Raw genomic sequence first — 22,491 nt, 5'->3', positions numbered from 1 at the left:
AGAACAATGATTATTTAATACAATTTTGCAACCTTAGAGCTGGAAAGGACCTCAGCAACAATCTAGTCCAAACCTTTCGCTGCCGTGGAACTCTTCCTTCAAACAAAATCTTCCATAGGAGTCTAAATACAAACCCACATGAAAGCAGGATTGTTCTGGTTGGGGAAGGGTGGGGGAGGGGCTGGGCGAGGTTAGGAAAAAAAGCTTATTCATAAGACTAGAAAAAAATTTTAAATCATCATGGAAGAAAATCTTTGAATTTATATTTTTATCATAGGCTAAAGAAAACATTGATTGTAAAGTTCCCCAAACGGACACATTAGTAATTTATAAAGTGAAGAGCCTTTGGATTTTAAGGGCATTTTTACTAAAGACATGAGAACAGGGACTCTGACTTTTAGTCTCACGGAAATGAGCCTTGGATGCAAATGTTCAGGTTTCTGGACTATGCTCTGCAGGCTTGGGGCAATGAGTCCCCAAGCCCCACCCCGCCAGGTGGCGCCCGTGTTCGGCATTTCCATAACGTTTAGTTCTCTCCTCAAGGGTCAGACAGCCTGCCTCGTGTTTTGTAGGTTTAGATAATCCGACTGGCTGTTACGCTCAAGAAAACAACACTTGTGTGCTTCTGTTTTAACCTCCTTCCCTTTCACTTTCGTTCCAACTATCCAAATCCGCTTACCCTTGGTGTTGCCGAGGCATCTTAACTTTTCAGAAAAGCAAAGGGAAAACCCCCACCCATTCCAAGGAAGAAGACAGGAAGAGCCTTCTTTCCAGGGGGTCTGGTGCAGCAGGACGAAGGCTGGGAATTTGGAGACGTTTAGTTCAGGCTTTGCCAACCACACATCTCCTCTGGCCTCACTTTCCTCATCCTTAAAATGGCTCTGAGCCCTACCATCCGTGGCATCCCATTGCAGGGGAGTCAGACATACCTCAGCTTAAATTCCGGATCCTAGTTAAATCTATATAAAAGAGGGATGTCATCTAGTATGGTTACCGAGGTTAAATGAAAAGATTCGTGGCGCCGGTGGTGTCACAAAGTGGGTTTATTATTATTGGTTTCCTCTGTTAACTCATTACCCTCCGGAGGGACGCCCCTCAGTGGAGAAGTCTGAGAAATTACCCATGTCTTTCGTTCTCATTTTATTCATATTCAAGGGAGGTTTTAGAACTCTAGGCTGCAACTTGCTAAGAGATAGCTAGCTGACCGTGAGGTGCCGGCTGCCACTTCTGAGGCAGAAATCGGGGGCTGCTATTTCACAAACACCCCGTCAGGGCCCTTCTACCTCCCCAGCCGCGGCCCTCAGGCCTCGGCCAGCGACCAGAGAACCTCAGGCGGCGGGTTCCCAGCCTCCCGCCTCCCACCTTCCGGGGCCAGCGAGAGCTTCCGAGACACGCGCCGCTCAGTGGGGAGTGGCCTCGGCCCCGCCCCTGTGCGTGGCCACATTGTTGCGCCGAGGCGTTTCAAGGGGCGTGTCGCGGTTGCTAGGCGACCACACCACTCCCCTTCCCGCCCCTGCTGCTCCTCTGGCAGTTGTCGACCCCAGCCAGTCCCGAGCGGACGCGCTGGGAGCTGCACTGTGTGGAAGAGAGGTACCGAGGAAACGTCGCGGCCCGGGAGGCAGCCGCCCCAGCTCAGGTGGACGCTGCTCGCCTGACCGTCCAAACGCCGCCCCTCCCTCCGGGGGGTCCGGAGCTAACGGATGGGAGGCACAGCTCGCGGGTCCAGGCGGAAAGATGCGGGGCCGCCAGGAGACGGACTGCCGCCCCAGCCGCGGAGGTAACGGCGCCGGGGGATAACGCGCTGGGGCTCCCGAAGGAGCCGCTGCAGCTGGCAGGCGAGGTCGGGGGGCGTGGATGGACTGGGCTGGAGGTTGAGCGAGCCCCCAAGCAGTAAGGACGAGGGAAGGGGTCTGACTCCCTCTCCGGGACTGGCCCACCCTCTTCCTCTCCATCAGCTCCCCTGCCCCCAGCCCAGCGCGGGAGTGGGCTAGAAAGGAGTTAGGCAAAGAAGAATTCCCACCCTGGGGATTATTTCTGAAGTCCTACATCGGGGGTATATGGTAGGAACTCTGAGAAGCTGGGATGTTTTTGGTGGGGCTTTTTAGCAAACTGGGGGACACAGGGAGCAATACCTTTTCCAATAAGCCCTGTTGCTCAGAGCAGATAACCAAGGGCTTTGCCGTGAGGGGTGTAGGTGAGGGGCTCTGCCGAGTAGGACTTTTTGTGGATCGTGTTTTGAGAGATTCTCCACCTTTCATAGGATTTTACACCTTAATGGAGAGTAGGGACCACCTGCCCACTTCATTTGCATGGAGACTACCTTTGGGTAATTTCCTTTGGCTATTTATAGGAAATCTTGTAGGTCTTCAGTCTGTCTTCTTTGTAAATGTGGACGTCTGTCCCATTTTGTTTGTTTTATTCGTGCTGTTGGCAAAGAATCAGTCACATCCAGAATTTTTGGTTCTTGTCAATGAAGCAGTTCCCGTTAAAGGTATAATTTTATCAGAATGTAAGCATGTTTTTTAAAAAGAGAACATTCCAAAAATATTTGTAGTGGGTTTTCTGTTTGGTTTTTGATTTTCGTTTTTTTTCTCTTTGTACTCCTATAACACATCGATTAAGAAAACTCTAGAATTTTACAAAACAGTTTTTATAAGCCACTAAAATATTCCAGCATAGTTTTAAAGATTAAAAAAAATTCTTCCCTTGCAGCTGGCTCATTATCATTGTATTCATAGTATATCATGTAAAAATGATACAATGAAATGCTGATGTGTGTTACTGGGAAATCCATGTTCTTGGTGGCAGATGAAATACATTATTCAGAGCCATCCTGTGGATTAAATAAATCCTCTCCGTCTTTTGTGTTCCCTTACAGCGGTGGAGGGAGGCACAGTGTTAAAGAGCAGAGAAATTATCATTTGGCATTTAGCTTCCACCATCCACCCGAAAATTAAGTGGGTAAAGATGTGAAATCCAGTACGTTTTGTAATGTAGAGAATCCCTATAGTATTTGCTGTAGAATTCACTGTAGTTTTCTACAAGTTAGATAGATGTTAAGTAGGAAAATAAATAAATAAATATAGAGAAAGCCCTAAGAAGGCCTTTTATTTCTTGCTTGTGAGACCCAGAAGTGCGTAGACTGGAACTATTCTTCCCTTTACAACATGTGGCCAACGGCTCAGAGAGGAAGGTAGAGTAGCCAGTGGTAGAGCTGAGATTAGAATCCAAGGCTCCGACTTGAAAGTACAGTTCTCTGTCTGTTTGTTTGTTCTGGTTAGCTTTTAGGCTTCAGATTTCAACTAGCCTTCGTTTTCAAGTAGTAAGTTAAATGAGATTCTTTTGATGGTCCCTATTGTTAACAACATTCAGAAAGTAAGACGTATTTTAACAATTTCAAACTATAAACCTAGAAATGCTGTCCTTTCTTTAAAAATAAAAAAAGGAGGAAACGTTGGGTTTCCTCCCTTCCTCTGCCAAATACCCCTGTGGTGTGTATTCAGTGCCAAAATGCAGTGTGGACATTTGTTTGTATTAATTATTCTTTGTAGCAGATATGAAGCAGTTAAAGGGTGTTTTGGAAATACAAATTTATATACTTCAGTTACTGACAGATTTTATCTGTAATCCTTTCAACTAGATTGGATGATTTTGTCTATGATAGTGTCGTGATAATAGATGAAACCAAAGGCTCACCCTGTTCAAATGCACTCTGCAATCCTTCTGAACCACCTCTACCCAGAAGACTAAATGTAAGTAAATGAAGTAATTCTTTGAGCTCTAATGGGCCTGGAAAGGAGGAAGTGCTACTTTAACTGGTCAAGGTACAGGTACATGTCACTGGTAACCCAGGCTCTTTTTTATTCACTTTTGGTTTCTCTTGACTTTGAAATAACAGTTTCTGTGGTCCAAGTTCAGCTTTTCAGAATGATTTTGATTTGGAGCCCACCTATTCCTTTCAATCACTGGGGTAAATAGGGAAAAAAACGACATGCTACTTTTATCTAGATAGTGTTTGTTTTGTTTTTTTTCTGCGGTACGCAGGCCTCTCACCGTTGTGGCCTCTCCCGTTGCGGAGCACAGGCTCCGGACTCAGCGGCCATGGCTGACGGGCCCAGCCACTCCGCGGCATGTGGGATCTTCCCAGACCGGGACACGAACCCGTGTCCCCTGCATCGGCAGGCGGACTCTCAACCACTGCGCCACCAGGGAAGCCCTAGATAGTGGTTATTTTTTTTTCATAGAATGATATGTACACTATATTATGATGGCTCATTTTAACAAGAACAAGAAACAGAAAATACCTCTGAACTTACAGATCTGCAGATTTTTCCTGCACGGTAGAAATGCAGTCCTAGCTTATTAGTATGCTTAAGAGAACCATTTTATAGATCATAAATGAAACTTGAGCAATACATTTTGGTTTCGATGCATTTAATCATTTTGGAGCTTGCAGACATTTAGCTTTTGACACCGTTTTATGTTTAAGAGAATAAATTAATTCCCATTCCCTCGGCACTCATAGAGAGGTAGGGAGAGCAGGGTTTTGGACAAGTTCCATGACAGGGAGAATCTATCCTGTGACTTTAAAATTTGCTGCATATATCATCAACGAACAAACTGAATAATTGAGTAGACTAATTTATCAATAGTTCTCCTTCATATTTCTGTTTAAGACCTAAAATTATTTCTATGTAAAACACTGCTTGCATTTTTCATAGTCCTTCCCAACGGTTTGTCAGCTTTTGCCATTAAAAATCAACCCCTTCACTACTTTCAAGGCTAATAATATTACAAGATACGGGCTACATATATTTGGAAGGCTGGTCACCCTATTTTTAATCTCCTTTCCAAAGTGCAGTAAGTTTCCTTTCTCCACAAGCTTATTGTTTTTAATATGTAAAAACCTCTAAGAGCTCCAGAACCACCTATATACTCGTGTGTTGACTATCAGATTTCGTGGTTACTTGCTGACAATTAGCACATCTCTCTGGGAAACTTTTACAGTCCGTCATCATGTGACTTAAAGTCCATTTTAACTTTACTTCAGTTGGCCAGTGCTAATCACCATATAGTAGGGCAATTAAATTGTATGTTTCAGGATCAAAATGAATTTTTTTTACTGTGTGGTATTCAGAGTAACACAGCTTGCAAAACACAAGATTTTAGATTCTAAAACAATGCTGTCTTTGCAAATTTTGCTGAAAAAAGTGCTTTTGACCTCTTAGTAACACTTATAGTTCATTATGCCATGACTCCATTGCGAGACGCTATTGCTCATTTCACAAAGAGCTTTGGCTTCCTTGTTTATCCAAGATGCCCTTACATTCTTGTTGTAAACTATAAATCATCTGCTCATAGGCTTTTATTGGGTTAGCTTTGTGTTGCAGAGATTTAGGGTCGAGAACGAGGGAGGGGGTGGTGTTTTATATCTGGACGAGAAGGATATTCCTTTTCTGAATTTCTCAACAAGATCTTTAAGACTTGATTAACGCAGTTGAAGATTCTATTTGAAATGTCAAGAGTGCTCCAAACTGATCAGCTCGGTGCTTTGTGACCACCTAGAGGGGTGGGATAGGGAGGATGGGAGACACAAGAGGGAGGAGATATGGGGACATATGTATATGTATGGCTGATTCGCTTTGTTATAAAGCAGAAACTAACACACCATTGTAAAGCAATTATACTCCAATACAGGGGTGTTAAAAAAAAAAAAGAGCGCTCCAAATTAACAATATACATGAAGCATTCTTAAATAAAACATGATTAATCTGGCATTATTTGTCTCTCTGGATATAATTACATAGTTAAAATATTTGAAGTCGATAGCAGACATTGGTCAGTTATTGTGATTATAACCCTAGACTAGAAATATATAGTGTTTTGTAACTACTTTAACATGTGTGAAAATTCTAGATTCTCCTAGAATGGAAGGAAGATTTTATTTATAGCACAGCAGACTTGATACATAATTGATTCAGAGCAGTATTTGAGTTATTACAGGAAAGGAAAGAAAGCTAAGGTGAGAACCCCTCCCTGTGTGGAAAAATTTCTTTCTGGAATTCTTCAGATTCATTGGAGGTTCAAACCTTGACAGTCCTCAGGGGACTAGACCTGAAGTGTCTTGTTCTGTTCTGGAAGCCACACTTGCAGAGAGATATACCGTGCAGCCCATACGTGTTGAGAACGTGAATAGGATATAGTAAGGCAGCCTGACCCAGGCTGTGTGAGGTGGAGGATGTGATGGGGATGATGAGCCTCGAGAAAAAATGGGGAAGGCAGGACAGCCCCTTTTAGGTATCTGAGGGGCTTTAACATGGAAATTTGGACACTCCTGTGTAGTTCCGGAGGGCAAAATAAGACTTAATTTGCAGAGAGAGAGATTTAGGCTCACTTTAAGGAAAAACCATGAGTCAGGAAATCCAAATGACATCCTTAATCTTATTGTAATAGTTCTGTGGAAGTTAAATTTCTGTTCTTATTAACAGTCTGTACCTGAGACCCTCTCTTTACCACAAACAGAAATGAATACCTCCAGAGCCAGCACAGCCTTACATGTAGGTAGAGTAGGTGAAATGCCCAGGGGTGGACCCTGGACCACAAATACCTTTCCTACCAGCTTGTCATTGATGACCGCGGGTCCTAGAGAGTCATTCCCTTGGGTTAAGGCATTGCTCTTTTTAAAGGTCAAATATGTCTGGAGAGATAACCCATTAAATTGCATGGCAAGTTGAAAGGAGGTTTTATGTGGGGGAGAAAGTGGGTGAGGTGTTTCCATGCATCCTAAGGGAAGGCTGATTGTGCAGGCCTTCACGGAGCAGAAGGCATAGTTAATGCCAGATGTCTGGTGGAGGGAGTCTGGAACTGCAGAGGAAGGCACCACAGAGAGAAAAGAGAAGCTGAAAGGGGATAGGGAGGGTGTATTGGAGTTTAAACAATATATTGAGAATTTTGCCTAACTGTTACCAGTGTTTTTAACATGTTTTATAGTTTCTGAGGGTCTTTCACATATATTATTAATTATAATTTGATTCACACAACATCCTGCAAGGAGGTATTATTATCCACATTTTAAAGATAAAGAAATTGAGGCTAAGAAACTGGGCTAAAGGTTAAGCCTACCCTGGGACCTACAGTTTTTGAGCAGTGTAGCCAGGACCCCAACCTAGGCCTTCTGACTTCACATTTCTTCAGAATGTGTCCCCAGGATTTTAGCAGTAAATATTTAGATGCATTTAGGTTAGGTAGTAAAAATTTAAGGAAAACTGGTTTAGATGCATGCAAATATTTGGTTTTGTTATGTAAATCTACCTAAAACCAAATAATTATAATTCCCTAGTTCAGCCAAACCTATCTCCTAATAGATTGTAGTGCCTTGAGGTAACCTGTTTTTTGGCACTTTTATAATTGTGAACAATTAGTGCTCATGTGAATGTTAGATGGATGGATGAGGCCTTTTTTTTCCATCCCTAAAAACAGGAATGGTTATTTGACTTAATTGCTGATAAACAAAATGTTGCATTATATTTACATCTTAGCAAGGTATTTAGGTTCTGTCTGCCAGCCTGTGTTTTATTTTCTTGACTAGTGATAGTTCTCTATTTTGGTATCAGAGACCTCTCCTGGTCCGTATCTTGCCTCTTTATTGAGAAACTCAATGCCAAAGTATGGCTACCGTTGTACTGGCTGCTTTGCTTATATGTAAGATGGTGCAGTGCCTCATTTTTGTAACTGTAGTACTATATAAATGTTTAAATTGATTAAATGACCTAAAAGAAGCAGGCAGGAACTAATGTCGTGCTTTTATAACTAAATAAGGGGCTGTCTAAAGTATGCCAACACTTAATTTTTTTTTCATCCCTTTTTTGTTTTTTATATTTACATCTTTTATATTTTTATTTATATAGGTGATGGGTCAGGTGTTGTTTGCTTAGGTTATATTAAAATTCTCTTTTTTAAATGGTTGGCCACTTTGGATCATTACCTTATAATTTGCGTTATATTTTAAGAGATCATAAAGATAGCTCAGAGCTTCTCTGGAATTATCTACCCCTGATCGTAGAGGCTCTCAATCATACAGATCGGGGGTAAAGTTCTTCAGGGTCTGTTAAGAAAAACAGTTGTTCTTTGAAGTATCCCAGACTATTTTTTTTTAAACAACAGATGTAGCACTTTTTTTCTTCTTTCCTTCTAGCACATTCTTATATTTTTCTTAGTATTTTTTTTAGCGTTTGGCTTTTTCATTGTCTTTCCCTCCATCGAGTTTCAAAGAATCTTATTTCATTTCAGAGGTATTTAATAAGTAGAGTTTTCTTCTGTGGGTTATTGTTCCTTGCAGGAAAAGGTGATGCCAAATCAAGTAAAAAGAGTTGTATGCCTTTGTCACGTAGGCGTTTGCTGAGGGAGACTAGTGTATGTGTCTATGAGCAAGGGAAGGAGAGAGAAAGGAGACTCTTTGTCTTTAGGAGAGTTTTACAAGCAGCACCCTGGGGCCTTAGATTCTCACTGCTATTCATCAGATACATAAAGAATTGGCCTTGGTGATCTCAAGAGTTCTCTCTGGATTAGAAATTTTGTGATTCAATGAACGGAGATAGGAAGATGCGATCATTTATTTGGGGACCCAGGAGTAGATGATGAGGCCTTGGTTGATTCCAGGCCAAGGTCAACATTCAGCCCTACTGGAGAATAGTACAGGCACTAGGAGAAGCTGGTACCAGGTTATGTTAATGTTCTGGACCAAGATTCAGAAGACCTGGGGATCACATCCTGCCTCTGTCCCTGTATCATTTACAGAACACTTTAATATGTATTCATTTGCTCCTGGTACATGCCCTTAAGATTTGGGAAGATACTTGAAACAGTTTGTGAACAATATAGGACAGTATATATATAACAAGGGCCAGATTACGTGGTAGACTCGAAAAGCTGCAGCTAAGATGTGAGTGGAGCCATAGTTAGTATGGGCTTGGAGTAGTTCTAAGTGGAAGAGGGAGGACTAGCATTGGGCTTTGAAAGAGCGTAGGATTTGAGTGGATGGGGTGAAAAGATTCTCGGTAGGAAGACATACCAGTTAGAAGGAATCTAGCATGTTTCGGGTATGGTAAGATGACCGTCTTGTTTTGAACAAAGGGAGGCCTATGTAGTGGGGCTGGGGTGGCCACAGCAGTCAGGGAACCTAAGGATTAACATAACACGAGTTTCTAGAGACTCCTGCTTTTCTTATCTCACTTTTGGGCCTTTTAACTACACAACTGGCATGTTTTGTTGTTTTGTTCAGTCAGGGGGACGATTCTTTCGTTCTTCCACCGTTGTTAGTGACTTTAACATAGATTCACTTCTCTTTGCCGTAGATCACCACTGAGCATTTAACAAGAGATCCTACTCAGTGCTTCCTGAATGGAGGTGAGATGAAGGTAGAACAACTATTTCAAGAATCTGGCAACAGAAGATCTGATACTTTTCAGTCAGATGGCATCAACGACTCTGAAAAATGCTCTCCTACAGTTTCTCAGGGTAAAAGTTCAGATCGTGTGAATACAGTAAAATCCAGCAGTTCATCCAAAGCATCCAAAGTGTTGCCTCTGACTCCAGAACAAGCACTGAAGCAGTATAAACACCACCTCACTGCTTATGAGAAGCTGGAAATCATCAATTATCCAGAAATTTACTTTGTGGGTCCAAATGCCAAAAAAAGACATGGAGTTATCGGTGGTCCCAATAATGGGGGTTATGATGATGCAGATGGGGCCTACATTCACGTGCCTCGAGACCATCTAGCTTATCGATATGAGGTGCTGAAAATTATTGGCAAGGGCAGTTTTGGGCAGGTAGCCCGGGTCTATGATCACAAACTTCGACAGTACGTGGCCCTGAAGATGGTACGCAATGAAAAGCACCTCCATCGCCAAGCAGCCGAGGAGATCCGGATTTTGGAGCATCTTAAAAAGCAGGATAAAACCGGTAGCATGAACATTATTCATATGCTGGAAAGTTTCACGTTCCGGAACCATGTTTGCATGGCCTTTGAGTTACTGAGCGTAGACCTTTATGAGCTCATGAAAAAAAACAAGTTCCAGGGTTTTAGTATCCAGTTGGTTCGCAAGTTTGCTCAATCCATCTTGCAATCCTTGGATGCTCTCCACAGAAACAAGATCATTCACTGTGACCTGAAGCCAGAAAACATTCTCCTGAAACACTGTGGGCACAGTGCGACTAAGGTCATTGACTTTGGGTCCAGCTGTTTTGAGTACCGGAAGCTTTACACCTATATCCAGTCTCGGTTCTACAGAGCTCCAGAGATCATCTTAGGAAGCCGCTACAGCACGTCCATTGACATGTGGAGTTTTGGCTGCATCCTTGCAGAACTTTTAACAGGACATCCTCTCTTCCCTGGAGAGGATGAAGGAGACCAGCTGGCCTGTATGATGGAGCTTCTAGGGATGCCACCACCAAAACTCCTGGAGCAATCCAAACGTGCCAAGTACTTTATTAACTCCAGGGGCCTACCTCGCTACTGTTTTGTGACCAGTCGGGCAGATGGGAGGGTTGTGTTTGTGGGAGGTCGTTCACGGAGGGGTAAGAAGCGGGGTCCCCCAGGCAGCAAAGACTGGCGGACAGCACTGAAGGGGTGTGATGATTACTTCTTCATAGACTTTTTGAAAAGGTGTCTTACCTGGGACCCCTCTGCCCGCCTGACCCCAGCTCAAGCACTAAGACACCCTTGGATTAGCAAGTCTGTGCCCAGACCTCTCACCACTGAAAAGGTGTCAGGCAAAAGGGTAGTAAACCCTGCAAATGCTTTCCAGGGCCTGGGTTGCAAGCTGCCTCCAATTGTACGAATAGCCAATAAGCTTAAAGCTAACTTAATGTCAGAAACCAGTGGTGGTATACCTCTGTGCACTGTATTGCCAAAACTGATTAGCTAATGGACAGCTGGTGTGCTCAGAGATGATATGTAGGTATTTTTAATCATCTTGCAAACCTGAAAATGGAAAAAAAGAAACAACACCAAGCCCATTAATGGATATGTTTTTGGTAGACTAGATATCTTTTTTTAACAAGGCAAAGCATTTTTATATGACTGTAAAAGAACTCTTGAAGGGCTAATTACCTAACCAGCTTGTATTGGCCATCCTGGGATACATAGTAAAAGACTTTTTATAAGTCAGTGCATCTTTTGTTATTATTGTCAGGTGTTCACCAACCTGTGTATTATTCTGTGGGTTTAAATCCTTTTCTCTCAAGGTAGACGATATACCAGAAAGTATATCCTGAACGTTCACTTCTAGTCTCCCTCGGCATCTGTTCCAGAGGCTTAATTTGGGACATGGCCGTAGTTATAGATGAGACTGAAAACTAGATCTGCCGCGCACTCCAGACCCCACATGTGTATAGAATGCCTTAAAGAAGCTCACATGTAGAGGAAGAGAATTACATTAAAACCCCTTGTTTAAAAAACAGAGCAAAATTCTCAGAAAGAAGTTCAGACTTGAGGTGAAAATCAATAAGCAACTCTCCTGACATGATAATATTTACTGGGTGCTTATTAAATGTCAGGTTATTCGATCTTGACAGCAATCTTACAAGTGTTAGAAATCAGGGCTCAGAGAAGCCTGGTAATGGGCTCAAATACACCTTTGCTCCAACACCCTGGGGAGCTGGCTTTTGAGCCCAGATGGCTCAGTCTTCAAAGTCCAGGTTCAACCCACATGTAACACTCCCTCTGCTGGTGGCTGTGTGTGCGGGTCGGGTGGGGGGTTCACACCGATTCTTCCTGCTGACACAACCCAATCTGGCCCACCTACTCTTCAGAAAGGTGAGGGGACTGAAGCCTCCAGAACAAACAGGCTGCCCCAGGGCCCTTCCGGGGCCGGACATGCTGCCCAATCCGTAAAAGAGCCCAGAATCACCACAGCAGAGGCAGTGATCAAAGCGCCTTGCGAATTTTAACCTTCATTTCCTCGACGTCCTTTCACTGGCTAAAACTGAAGTCTTTAAAACTCAGTATTTGCCAGGTCAACCCTCCACTTCGCTCTTTCCACATCATGTCCCTGAAACAATTCCCCCATCAGCCTTGTCCCATCCTACCACCAAAGAGCAGGAGACAGACCCACCGCCCGGCCCCCAGCCCACACCATGCCTTCCATACCAGCAGGAGAACATGTGGCTGCCCAGGAGAGTGCTGGTGAGTAAAGGGAGGTCAGCCTTTTTGACGCAGTACTTCAAAGCACGCAAGAAGCATCTCTGCAACAGTTCGTCCATTTGCTCTGCAAGGAGAAGACAAGAACCACATCCTTCCTGAGGGCCGCAGAAGGCCCGCGCAGCACAAGATAAGTCCCCGCACGGTGACATCCGTACCTCACCCCTCAGCTCTGAAGGAGCCCATTCCCAGGCACCAAAGCTCCCAGACTCTCTAGAACACTGAGCCTTTACAGAGGTCTGACCCCACAGAGGGGGTCAGGCCACAAAGTCCCACCCAGCCAGGCGCGGATGCTTCTCTGATAGAGAAGTCAGAGCCAGAAGAAAACTAAGAGGGCCGTGTAGCTGGGATCAGTCCAAATAGCAGAGCCGACGGGTATCCAGGGAAACGCGACATATTCGGAAGACTCCCAGGTAAGATGGCAAAGGGCTGTGGCACCACCCTCACCAAAACTAAGGCCTTTCCCCGCCCCTCCCGGAGCCCTGGCGCCGCTCTGGTGGGAAGCAGAGCCGAGCGCTTCAGTCCCTACACTGAGAGGCGAGCGCCCTGCTCCTGCCAGAGCTGTACCTTGAAGGGTCTTGCTGTCCGTGGGCTCTGGGCTCAGGCCCCCGACACTGGGGTCTTCTGTAGCTTCCGACGGGGACTTCTCCCCACACCTCTGCTCAACCTCCCCCTCCTCCTCCTCTCCCGCCAGGGTCAGGCGCCTCATGTCTCCCTGCAAGGTGGTGTCTGCCTGGACAGACCCCTTCTCTTCACTGAGATCTGGGGGATCCAGGGCCAGTGGAGCAATGGATGGTGGAGAGGACTTGTCTCCAGATCGCCTGCAAAAGCCTCATGTCAGAAACACTGAGCAGCAGCCACAACACTCTCCAGCCCCGGTCAGGGGGTCAGCAGGGGTCCAGAGAGAGTAAGACCCACAGGCAGGGGTGTCCAGGAGAGGCCAGAGAACCTGGGTGTGCCTCTCAACTCTGTTTCCAATTCTGGGCCCAGAGAAGTCCCATGCCTCAGTTTCCTCATCTTTGAAATGGGGAGAGTAATTCTTGCCTCCTCCTTAACCCAAACAGAAATTCAGGGACAGAGAAAAATTAAAGACAACATAGTTAAAGTGGAGCTCCCCTTCCAAAGTATTCCCTTCATAGAAATTAAAAATAAAACCATTTTGAATTAAATAACCAAATGAAGATTGCAAACGCATCTGTAGTACCAGGTTGGTGAAATACAAACCCAAGGTTGAGCGTATGGAACAAATTACAAACACCTGGACTGCTCAAGACTGCTCAAGACTGCTTCTGTGTTAAATCAGAATGCAATCTAAAATAGATAAATGACAAGGACCAACTGTATAGCACAGGGAACTATATTCAATACCTTGTAATAACCTTTAATGGAAAAGAATCCGAGAAAAAACATATATGTATATATCTACATCTAGAATCACTAGATATACTAATGGTCACTAGAATCACTTGGCTGTACACCTGAAACTAACACAACACTGTACATCAACTATACCTCAACTGAAAAAAAAGAATGCAATCTAACCTGCAGAGTAGAGATTACAATGGCTTTATGCCACTAAGCCTTATGAAGACAGGAAAAAAAGGGACGCCACATAGCAGAGCGGTAAAAACAAAAAGCATTATGTTGTTAACTAAGATTATGCAAGTCAAACAAAGTTTTACTAACAGCCGCAGCAAGGCTTATTAAGTATGGCTACTAGTGAGGCCAGAGCGTATGTTTAGGCTATTCTGATCAGGTAAATACCGTAAGTGTTTTCAAAGGGCGGGAGGAGGGGAGACTGAGGCAGCCACTGATAAAACAATTTAGACAACAAGACCTTAACTGCCCAGACTAACAGTCAGAAAACAAGGTGCTGGGAGTACGTGAGTAAGCAGCCCTCAGATGCCTGCTGAAACCCACACTGATGAGGCTGTACCTCCAGCAAACCAGGGCTTGGCCAATACTTGTAAAATAAGTAACTCCAAGACTGACTCAAAACGTAAGGGTAAATCTATACCAACAGGCCACACAACACTTGGCCAGAAGACCAGGTATACTGCTTTCGAGAAAAGCACTACTTACTATTTTGGTTAAATGACAAGAAAATAACCAGAAAATAAACTCACATACAGCTCCAGAGAGCAACCGTCACAGTGAGAAAGTGCAAGTTCTGTAATGAGGAGGAGATCCTAAATGTGGAACTTGAACAACAGGAAAGTCATCAGGTTGTCACCCTGGTGCCTGAGGACCTACTCTACTTTGATTTGGATTCAGATGTGAGAATTCCCGAGCACTCATCATGGGGTCAGAAAATGCCTAAATGTACACGGCAGAAAAGGCTAGATCGACCAGTGCCATAAAAATAAAGAATATCACTGTACTGAGAGGCAGAGAAGACAATCCCTAAGGCCTTCTTCCAGCCCTAGGATTCTATAATTCACCTAGAAAATAAAGTTCTCGGTAATTTCTTTTCTAAACAGGCCAAAAAAAAAATCTTTTCTCCACATTTTGCAAGGAAATTAATGTCTAGGGTCAGCAACTTGACTAAGGACACAGCAGGGATCAAAACTCTCGCTTCTCAATCCAGGCCCTGTGCTCCCTCCGCCCACCCAGCTCCCTATAAAACAGAAAAAGCATGGAACCCACCACAAGTGGTCCTGGTAGGTGTGGAGCACAGAGAAGCCCCTTCCCTTCACACCTGAGGTCAGCATCTCGGCTGTGACATGGCAGCAACTCCGATGGCAACGGGGGCTCTGAGAAGGAGGAGGTCAGAGACGAGGGTCAGGGAAAGTCTTCCAGGAGGGCACATGTCAGGACCAGGTTTCTACACATGTGTTCAAAGCACCACGGTTGCAAATCTGAAGCATCCACTTGTATCACAGAGCTAAAACTCGGTGCAGTCTCAATCTTATTCAAATTACCTACACATATGACTTTCAAAAATTCCTTGACCAAATATTCCCTTCTGTGTAAGTAACTCCTCTACTGATGTTATCATTCTTATATTCTTATTATGAACCAAACCCAGGCAGGACTCAGAAGGATATTTAAAGTTCCCTTTCTTCAATTTCAAAAAATAAATTATCTCCCCTATCTTAAAAAAGGCATAGCCATCCTATATGGAAATTCAGAAGGGAGGCCATTCATATGCCTTAAATTAGGCTGAGGGATGCCAGAGGGAAGAGAGAAGAGAGATACAGTGGTACCAACGAAAGGTTCCTTCTGAGTGGGTTCTTTATAACAGGCCTTGCTCTGTATAACATCTATCTAAGAACTGGATGTGTCCAAAATATCAGAAACAACCACATTTACAATAACTACAAAAAACTTCCAAAGCCCAAATGGGAAATCTCTGTCAGCCCACTGTTACTCAGCAATGCTCACACATTGCCTGTAAGGATCGGTGTCCAGCTGGCTAACAGGAGGGGAATATACAAGCCTGGCAACGTTGCCTGGACCCAAGGGAGACGATTCAAGGGCAGATTTCCCAACACCTGAACTTCAAAAAAAACGTTTGCTAATCCGGTGGCTCCACTTCCTGTGCCCATGGGTCAGTTCCTGCCACAGAATCTTTGAATTTGGCTTCTTTCCCAGTTCCTAAAAGACGGGTCTTTGTCTTCCACCCTTGGAATCGTCAATGGCTCAAGAACTTCGCTCTCGAACCTGTCTTGTAGTTTTCGTAAACTCCCTTGTACCCTCACCCCCTTCCATAAACCACCTAGGATTCATTCCCACATACATTCTAAATGCCAAACTCAGAGGCCAAATACACACTTATGTAGTTTTCTCCGATCCTGGATAGAATACTGGGGGGAAAAAACAATAATTTCACCATTCTTTTCAACTTCAAGTTTTGCTACAGGTAAACAAGGAAGGAAACATTTCTAGGTGCTTGGTTCCCAAAGGTTCAAGGAAAATGGGAGAATATGAGCAACAAAAATAAGATCTTTAAACACTGACCCCTCCCATGCCTACCATGTTTCCCTCTCAAAGAAGCAATGAGTAAAATAATAAGATGTCGTTTTTCATTCAGGATGATACAAATGAAAATGACCCATCATATCCAGTGTCGGTGAGCATGTAAGGAAACAGGCTCCATATACCCTGTAGGTAGGAGGGAAAACTGACACAGCATTTTTATAGGGCAACAGAAAATATGCACGATCTTCAGCCAAACAGTTCTGCTCCCTAGTATCTACTTTAGAAAAATATTGGCACTAGTGTCCCTAGAGGCCTCAGGAAGATCTTGTTTGTGATAGAGACGAAGTAGAGGCAACCACAATGTCCACTAGAAGAGGACTTTTCCCATCACCCCACAGTGGGTAAAAAGATTCAGCTTATCTGTGCTTGCTGACATGGAACATGTCCCCACTACCTGAAGTGAAAAAGTAATAGGGATAAAGTTTGTTCATTTGTATTTTTAAACATACACACCCCAAACCATACATTTTATATGCACGTGTATATATGCATTGAAGAAGGCTGACAAGGACGTGCATCAGAATGATAATGGTTACTTCTAGGAGAAAAGGATTATGGGGTGAGAGGGTTTTGATTTTTCAGAACTGTTCATACCATTACTTCCTAATTTATTTTAAAAAAGAGACACTGTGGTGATGGCTGAACAACCCTGTAAATATACTAAAAAAAATCACTGAATCGTACATTTGAAACAGGTGAATTTTATAGTATGAAAACTATATCTCAATAAGTCTATTAAAAATAATTAAAAGATGAGGATGATGATGTGGATGTTCGACAAAAATAATGTTGAAGTCATGCAAGGCAGGAAAGACCAAGAAAATGTCACAGAGAGGAGACTAAGAAGACATGACAACTAAATGCAATGTGGTACCCTGGACTGGATTCTTGAACACAAAAAAAGAGAAAAAAGACATCGTGGGAAAACTGGGGAAATATGCATAAAGTCTGTAATAGTGTCAAAAGGACTGAACCAATGTTAATTCCTTAGTGTTGATAACTGTACTGTGGTTATACAAGATGTTATCATTACAGGAAGCTGGGTAAGCAGTATTTCAGGACTCTGTACTATACTTGCAACTCTTCTGTAAATCTAAGAAAAAAAGTTTTAAAGGAGAAAAAAAACAAATAAATTTTAAAAAGGAAGAAGCAGCAGCAGGAGCAAATACCCTTGGCCCAGATGTATGGACACCCCACAGGCTCACTGCCATTCCCCACTCTCTGATTGCTCAGGAAGAATATGTTTTTTCTTTTAATCCTTTATCCATATGCTGTGAAGTTGTCATTCCCACCCCTCCCAAGTTTTCCCTAAGTTTTTTCCCCACAGGCACAGCTGACTGGCACAGTACCTGTTCCCCACCAAGGCAATGGCACAGAGGTCACCCTTCTGTACCCGAGGCAGACCAGCAGGGGGCACCACTAGCCCTGGCAGCATCAAATCTGCAGGAAACAAAAGCATCGCAACTAACTCCACAGTTTACTGCGTCATTTACTCACTTGCTCAACAAACATACATTTGTTAAGCATCAACTACATTATTCATAGTGAAAATAAAAAGTGGCAAACTGAGGGTCAGACCTTTTCCTTCTGGGAGACTAGTGGTCAAACTGAAGCACCAAGCTGAGGGTCCACTTCCATGATCTATCTTATTCTGGTTTCCTAAATTCAGTTTATTAATCTAAAGTATAGCATATGGCAGTTCACAGAGCACTTTCATGTCACTTATCTTATTTAAGCCTTACAGCAGGGTCAGAGAGCTTATGGAAGCAGCCAAGTAAGAGATGCAACAGACATGAGGGAAGAATTCTACTTTTCAATCATATGAATGCACAAAATGGGTACATTTATTAAAGTAGTTGGCCTTTACTAAGTAGGTTTCAGCCACTATCCAGAATATAGGAAAATACTCTTACCTGCTCCCCCCACCAGTTTTTCAAGCACCAGGGGCCATGTTGTAAATGTTGCTAGAAGATCAGGATAAGACCACAGGGTGTACACTGTCCAAGAAGAGAGCCAGAAAACACTTACTGCCCAAAAGCCAACCCCCTGGGGAATGGCAAAGCCAAACACTGAGGCCACATTAATCAACATGTAGAAAAGAAACTCAAGTCAAAGCTAGAGAGAAGGTTGTAAGGGGATGCCCAAAGAAGCTGCATTCTTTTTTTTTTATTAGGTTACCCCAAGTTTGTGAAGCGGTTTATATGTTATATGCTATTTACTTGAGAATCCTTGCTTCCTTTAGCCTTAGAGACCTGCATTCTTTACATATTTATACTGAGCTCTTTGCAGTAGTTTCTCTCAATCTACGATCTTGAGAAGTTATCACTTTTACTGGTCGGAAGACACATGAAGTGAGCTACAGCTCTAAGAGTCTGTTTAGCTGCCAAAGTTGGATATTTATGTGTAAGGCTAAAACTAGTGATGAAGTGAACATCTGCTTTTGCCTGTCCAGTATCCCTTTTCCCCTCCCTGGGAACTGAGTGCCCCTTTTCCTGTGGGAAACACATTCCATATAGTTTACATCAGGCTGACTCCCTTCTCAAAGAGGCTGCAGTCTTGAAGAAGGCGGAGACTTAAGAAACTGGGTGTCACTTGAGACTTGGAGGCACCTATTGTTCCACCTGGACGGCAGCAGCCAAACATGGCCATAGTGGATAAAAGTAGGAACAGAGCCCCAGCGAGGATTCCTTTTATGTCCTCAGAAGCAAGTAATCCGAAACCAGGGCACCAGCCTGTAAGAAATTCTGAAACTTTCCCATGTTTATTATTTTTATTCTCTCTGTTTCCACAGGGATTAGCAGTAAAACCCTTAGATCAAAAAGGGCTTGTATGTGTACAGCAGCAAAGCAGGGTGGGGGTGGGGGTGGCCTGGGGTAGGAGACTGCACTGCACTGCTGCAGCCAAGCTGGGAGGAAGAAAAGCCCCCAAATGACAAAGTAGGTGTCAGCAGCCATGGAAAAGAGAAAAGGACACTGCCTCTCTGAGATCTGTGACAAAGAAAGCAAGCAAAGTATCCTGAGAGCCAGACAAGAGCCTAAGAAAGAATCCCTGTGAGACATCGCAACCAAAGTCCACCACTAAGACAGCTGGGTATGGAGTTTAACTAACCCAGCTTCTTTCCCATCACAGTATCTTAAGAAAATTCCACTAGTGAAAGTTTTAAGAAGCATTTTTTACATGCCCTGAAACTCCACCCTTTTCACGACCTCGGCTCCAATCCCTACTTAACCCACTAGAAACCAGTGTTTCTTCACCTCAGAATTTCCCTTGGCAACCACCCTCTTTTTGTGTTAACCCTTTTTTTCCCCTCACTTCTATAGCAGTTTCTGATCTTGAAAGACCCAATTCTAGGGACACTAAATCCAAAAAGATTCTTAGGGAGATTTTGCATTTATTTGTTTTAAGGAAGACAGATTAATGGAAGAAACAGATGTTAGGCAAGGACCATAGTAATGGCCATCTCCATCCCATTGCCATACCTGTCGGATATAGATTTTTCTCCAGTTCAAATAGGATGGGGTTACCACCACTCACGTACACAGTCACTGCATCCCCTCTGTGAGCATACAACTTCACAATGTTGAGTTCTTCCTTTCCAGGTACTAACTCAGAGACCTGATCCGTTCCAAGAGTGGGGAAAACAGCTGTCACATCGGCCCGAAGCTTTCTCCTGCAGAGAGCACACATACCTGGTATGTATGCTGCCTGGATGGATTTTAATAAATATTGAGGACTCAAGACTTACTATAAAATCACGAGGCCCAAGAAAAAGACTGGTTGATGATGCCTTATTCTCACTCTTCCAAAACATCCCATTCTCTTTCTCATCCAATGTCTCATCTATTTTCACATGTTCCTGGGGCATGTCTTTCCATTTTACAAAGAGAGGAAAAAACTGAGATCCGGTAAGCGACCCAAGTTAGCCTGCCACTGGAAACTAAGCCCTGCCTTCCTGACTCCACACATAGCTCCTGGACCCACTCCTTTCTCATCTATGCTTGCCAAATCTGTCAACTTATGATTAAACAGCTCTGCTAGGGCACCAAGAATGACAACTATAGAACACTGCCTCCAAAATTCCCAAGGTGACACCTTCATTTGCAAAACTGAACAGATACAGTTCTTACCACATGTGCCTTATCCCCTCTCTCCTCACCCTCCACCTGTCTCTCCTGCCAGTGGTAATCACTAGACACTTCTTCTCGTATACTTGTAGTTCTCTGTGCCCCATCTAATCTCTCCCAAGGGACTCAAAGCTCTTGGTAGGGCAGGGACCCCGTTTTCCTTCATTTTGGCATCCTCCACGACACCTTAAACAGACTGCAGTCAATACGCGCTGATTGAATTATACGCTTTCTCGTAAACTCACTAAAATATCCAAAAGACAGCCTGGGAGATAAATCAGGCCTCCTCTCCATCTTCACTCTCAAAACACGTCTAACTTACCCTTGCCCGCCACCCGGGGTCCCTTCTCCGGCTGTACCCCTCGGCCTCCACCCCAAGTCGGCTGACCCAGCCCAGAAAAGCCTGGGAGCCAGCCGAGCTTGAGAGATGTCTGGGTGCCCTGGTGGGCAGAGCAGGCTCTTCTCTCCCTCACCTGTCCGACCCCTTGATGGCCGTGTTGGACTTGACCCGAAAGGCCTTGGCAAACATGTCTGCTGGAGTGGCCTGGGGAAGAGAAGGAGACCACAGCAGCCAGGGACTGTCAGGAAAGCGCGAGCACGGCAGCTTCCCAACCCGCAGTCCTGGGGGCAGCCATGCTTGGGCCCGGCTGGGAAAAGGGCCCGGCTGGAAACCGGGGCCGCGCAGCTTCGCGGCCACCCCTAATGGCAAGGCTGGGAACTGAAGCATGGGGGGCGGGGCCGAAGAAGGCGGGGCGGATCCCTGCGCGGAGGGGTGCACCCTTTGGCCTCACCCCTTCTGCCGGGCTCTGCGCCTAGGCGAGTGGCTTGAGCGGGCGCGTCTGTAGTATCTCTGGGGCCAACAGCGATTCCGTTCATTTTTACTCCATCAGCGTTCTAGTGTGTTGAGTAGCAGCTCTGCCAGCTCTCATTCCATGCAGTTTAGTTCAGCTGCACAAAATTAATTGAACTCGTGTTTTCTTAAACTTGCAGGCCTCTTGAATGGTTTTCTTCAGGGCTTTTGTTTCTTAAGATCTTTACATTTTATTGCACACTTGGGGCCTCAGCTAGAATTCTTTCCGAGATTTTCTCCTTCCTGTTTTTTAATTTACATGAGGTGATAATAACAATAACAGGGAATCCACTTTAGTCCGAGGTTTGACCTCCTGTTAAGAGGAGAAAACTATACAAATGATCTTCAAATCTGTTATTTAAAACTTTTTTTTTTTTTTTTTTTTTTTGCGGTATGCGGGCCTCTCACTGCTGTGGCCTCTCCCGTTGCGGAGCACAGGCTCCGGACGCGCAGGCTCAGCGGCCATGACTCAGGCTCAGCGGCCATAGCTCAGCAGCCCAGCCATTTCGCGGCATGTGGGATCTTCCCGGACCGGGGCGCGAACCTGTGTCTTCTGCATCGGCAGGCAGACGCTCAACCACTGCGCCACCAGGGAAGCCCTGAAACATTTTTGGTTACAAAACCCCACATTTTGGGACCTTTTTAGGTACCTTTTGCATTCAGGCATTATTTGGGGGGATTTTGTTTCCAAAGCAATTTTAAAAACTCAGAGTGCTTATAAAAAAATAATTTTGAGGCATAGTAAAATCAAATTATGGTTTGGCTTCTCCCTAGCAGTTTGATCTTGGGCCAATGGCTTATCCTTTCTGAAACTCTTACATTCTCTGTAAGATGTGGAGGTAATACCTACTTCACTGGGCTTCTGTGAGAAACCACTGAGATAACGCATGTGATATATTGCAGGGTGCTTTGAAATTTTCCCATAAATGGTAGATATTAGTCCAAAACAAACAAACAAAAAACAGTCTCAGGCAGGGGTGAGGGATTGGGTTTCCCTGAAAGGGACTGCTGTGTACCCTGGAAACAAGGATTTAATCACCTGGGGTCCTGGCCCCTACTAAACTTAATTTTGCTAATGAAAATTTCAGAGCAGAGTGTCCATCCACCAAGAAAAAAAAAATCCTGATTGCTTTAATGTGGTGATACAGTCACACAGAGGAGAAGTCCATCTGGGCTATAACAAAGATGAGGCCTTGCACAGTCTCTGTCCACCACCATCTCTGCCCTTAATCTGGGGTCAGCCACAGCTCCATCTCCTCCTGCACTTCTGACCCACCATGCCTTTATTCTGAACCACCCCAGCCATAAAGCCAACGTCAGAGGAGCCCAGAGGA

At 44.3% G+C, this 22,491-nt stretch overlaps 1 protein-coding gene and 1 pseudogene across 2 annotated transcripts; one reads left to right on the top strand and one right to left on the bottom strand.

Annotated features, from left to right (window-relative positions):
* Nucleotides 1–1,590: 1,590 nt before the first annotated feature.
* Nucleotides 1,591–10,928, top strand: LOC309799584 (dual specificity tyrosine-phosphorylation-regulated kinase 3-like; the record flags this gene model as incomplete). The annotated part of the gene is made up of 3 exons (XM_082612896.1): nt 1,591–1,777; nt 3,641–3,752; nt 9,354–10,928. Exons 1-3 carry the CDS (start codon nt 1,701–1,703, stop codon nt 10,926–10,928), a joined length of 1,764 nt encoding a protein of 587 aa, XP_082469022.1. The 5' UTR covers nt 1,591–1,700.
* LOC309799583 (eukaryotic translation initiation factor 2D-like) lies at nt 10,846–20,984 on the bottom strand (annotated as a pseudogene). Its single transcript has 8 exons — nt 20,781–20,984; nt 19,663–19,853; nt 18,097–18,180; nt 17,533–17,623; nt 14,849–14,955; nt 12,770–13,023; nt 12,152–12,269; nt 10,846–10,984 (listed from the first exon to the last, which is right to left on the bottom strand). The product of its transcript is annotated as a eukaryotic translation initiation factor 2D-like (transcript).
* Between the last annotated feature and the right edge of the window lie 1,507 nt (nt 20,985–22,491).

Source organism: Mesoplodon mirus, assembly GCF_964341445.2.
Source record: "Mesoplodon mirus genome assembly, chromosome: 3".
In the NCBI taxonomy this organism is placed as follows: domain Eukaryota; kingdom Metazoa; phylum Chordata; class Mammalia; order Artiodactyla; family Ziphiidae; genus Mesoplodon; species Mesoplodon mirus.
Note: the sequence above shows the minus strand (reverse complement) of the source record. Positions and strands in the feature narration are given on the sequence as shown.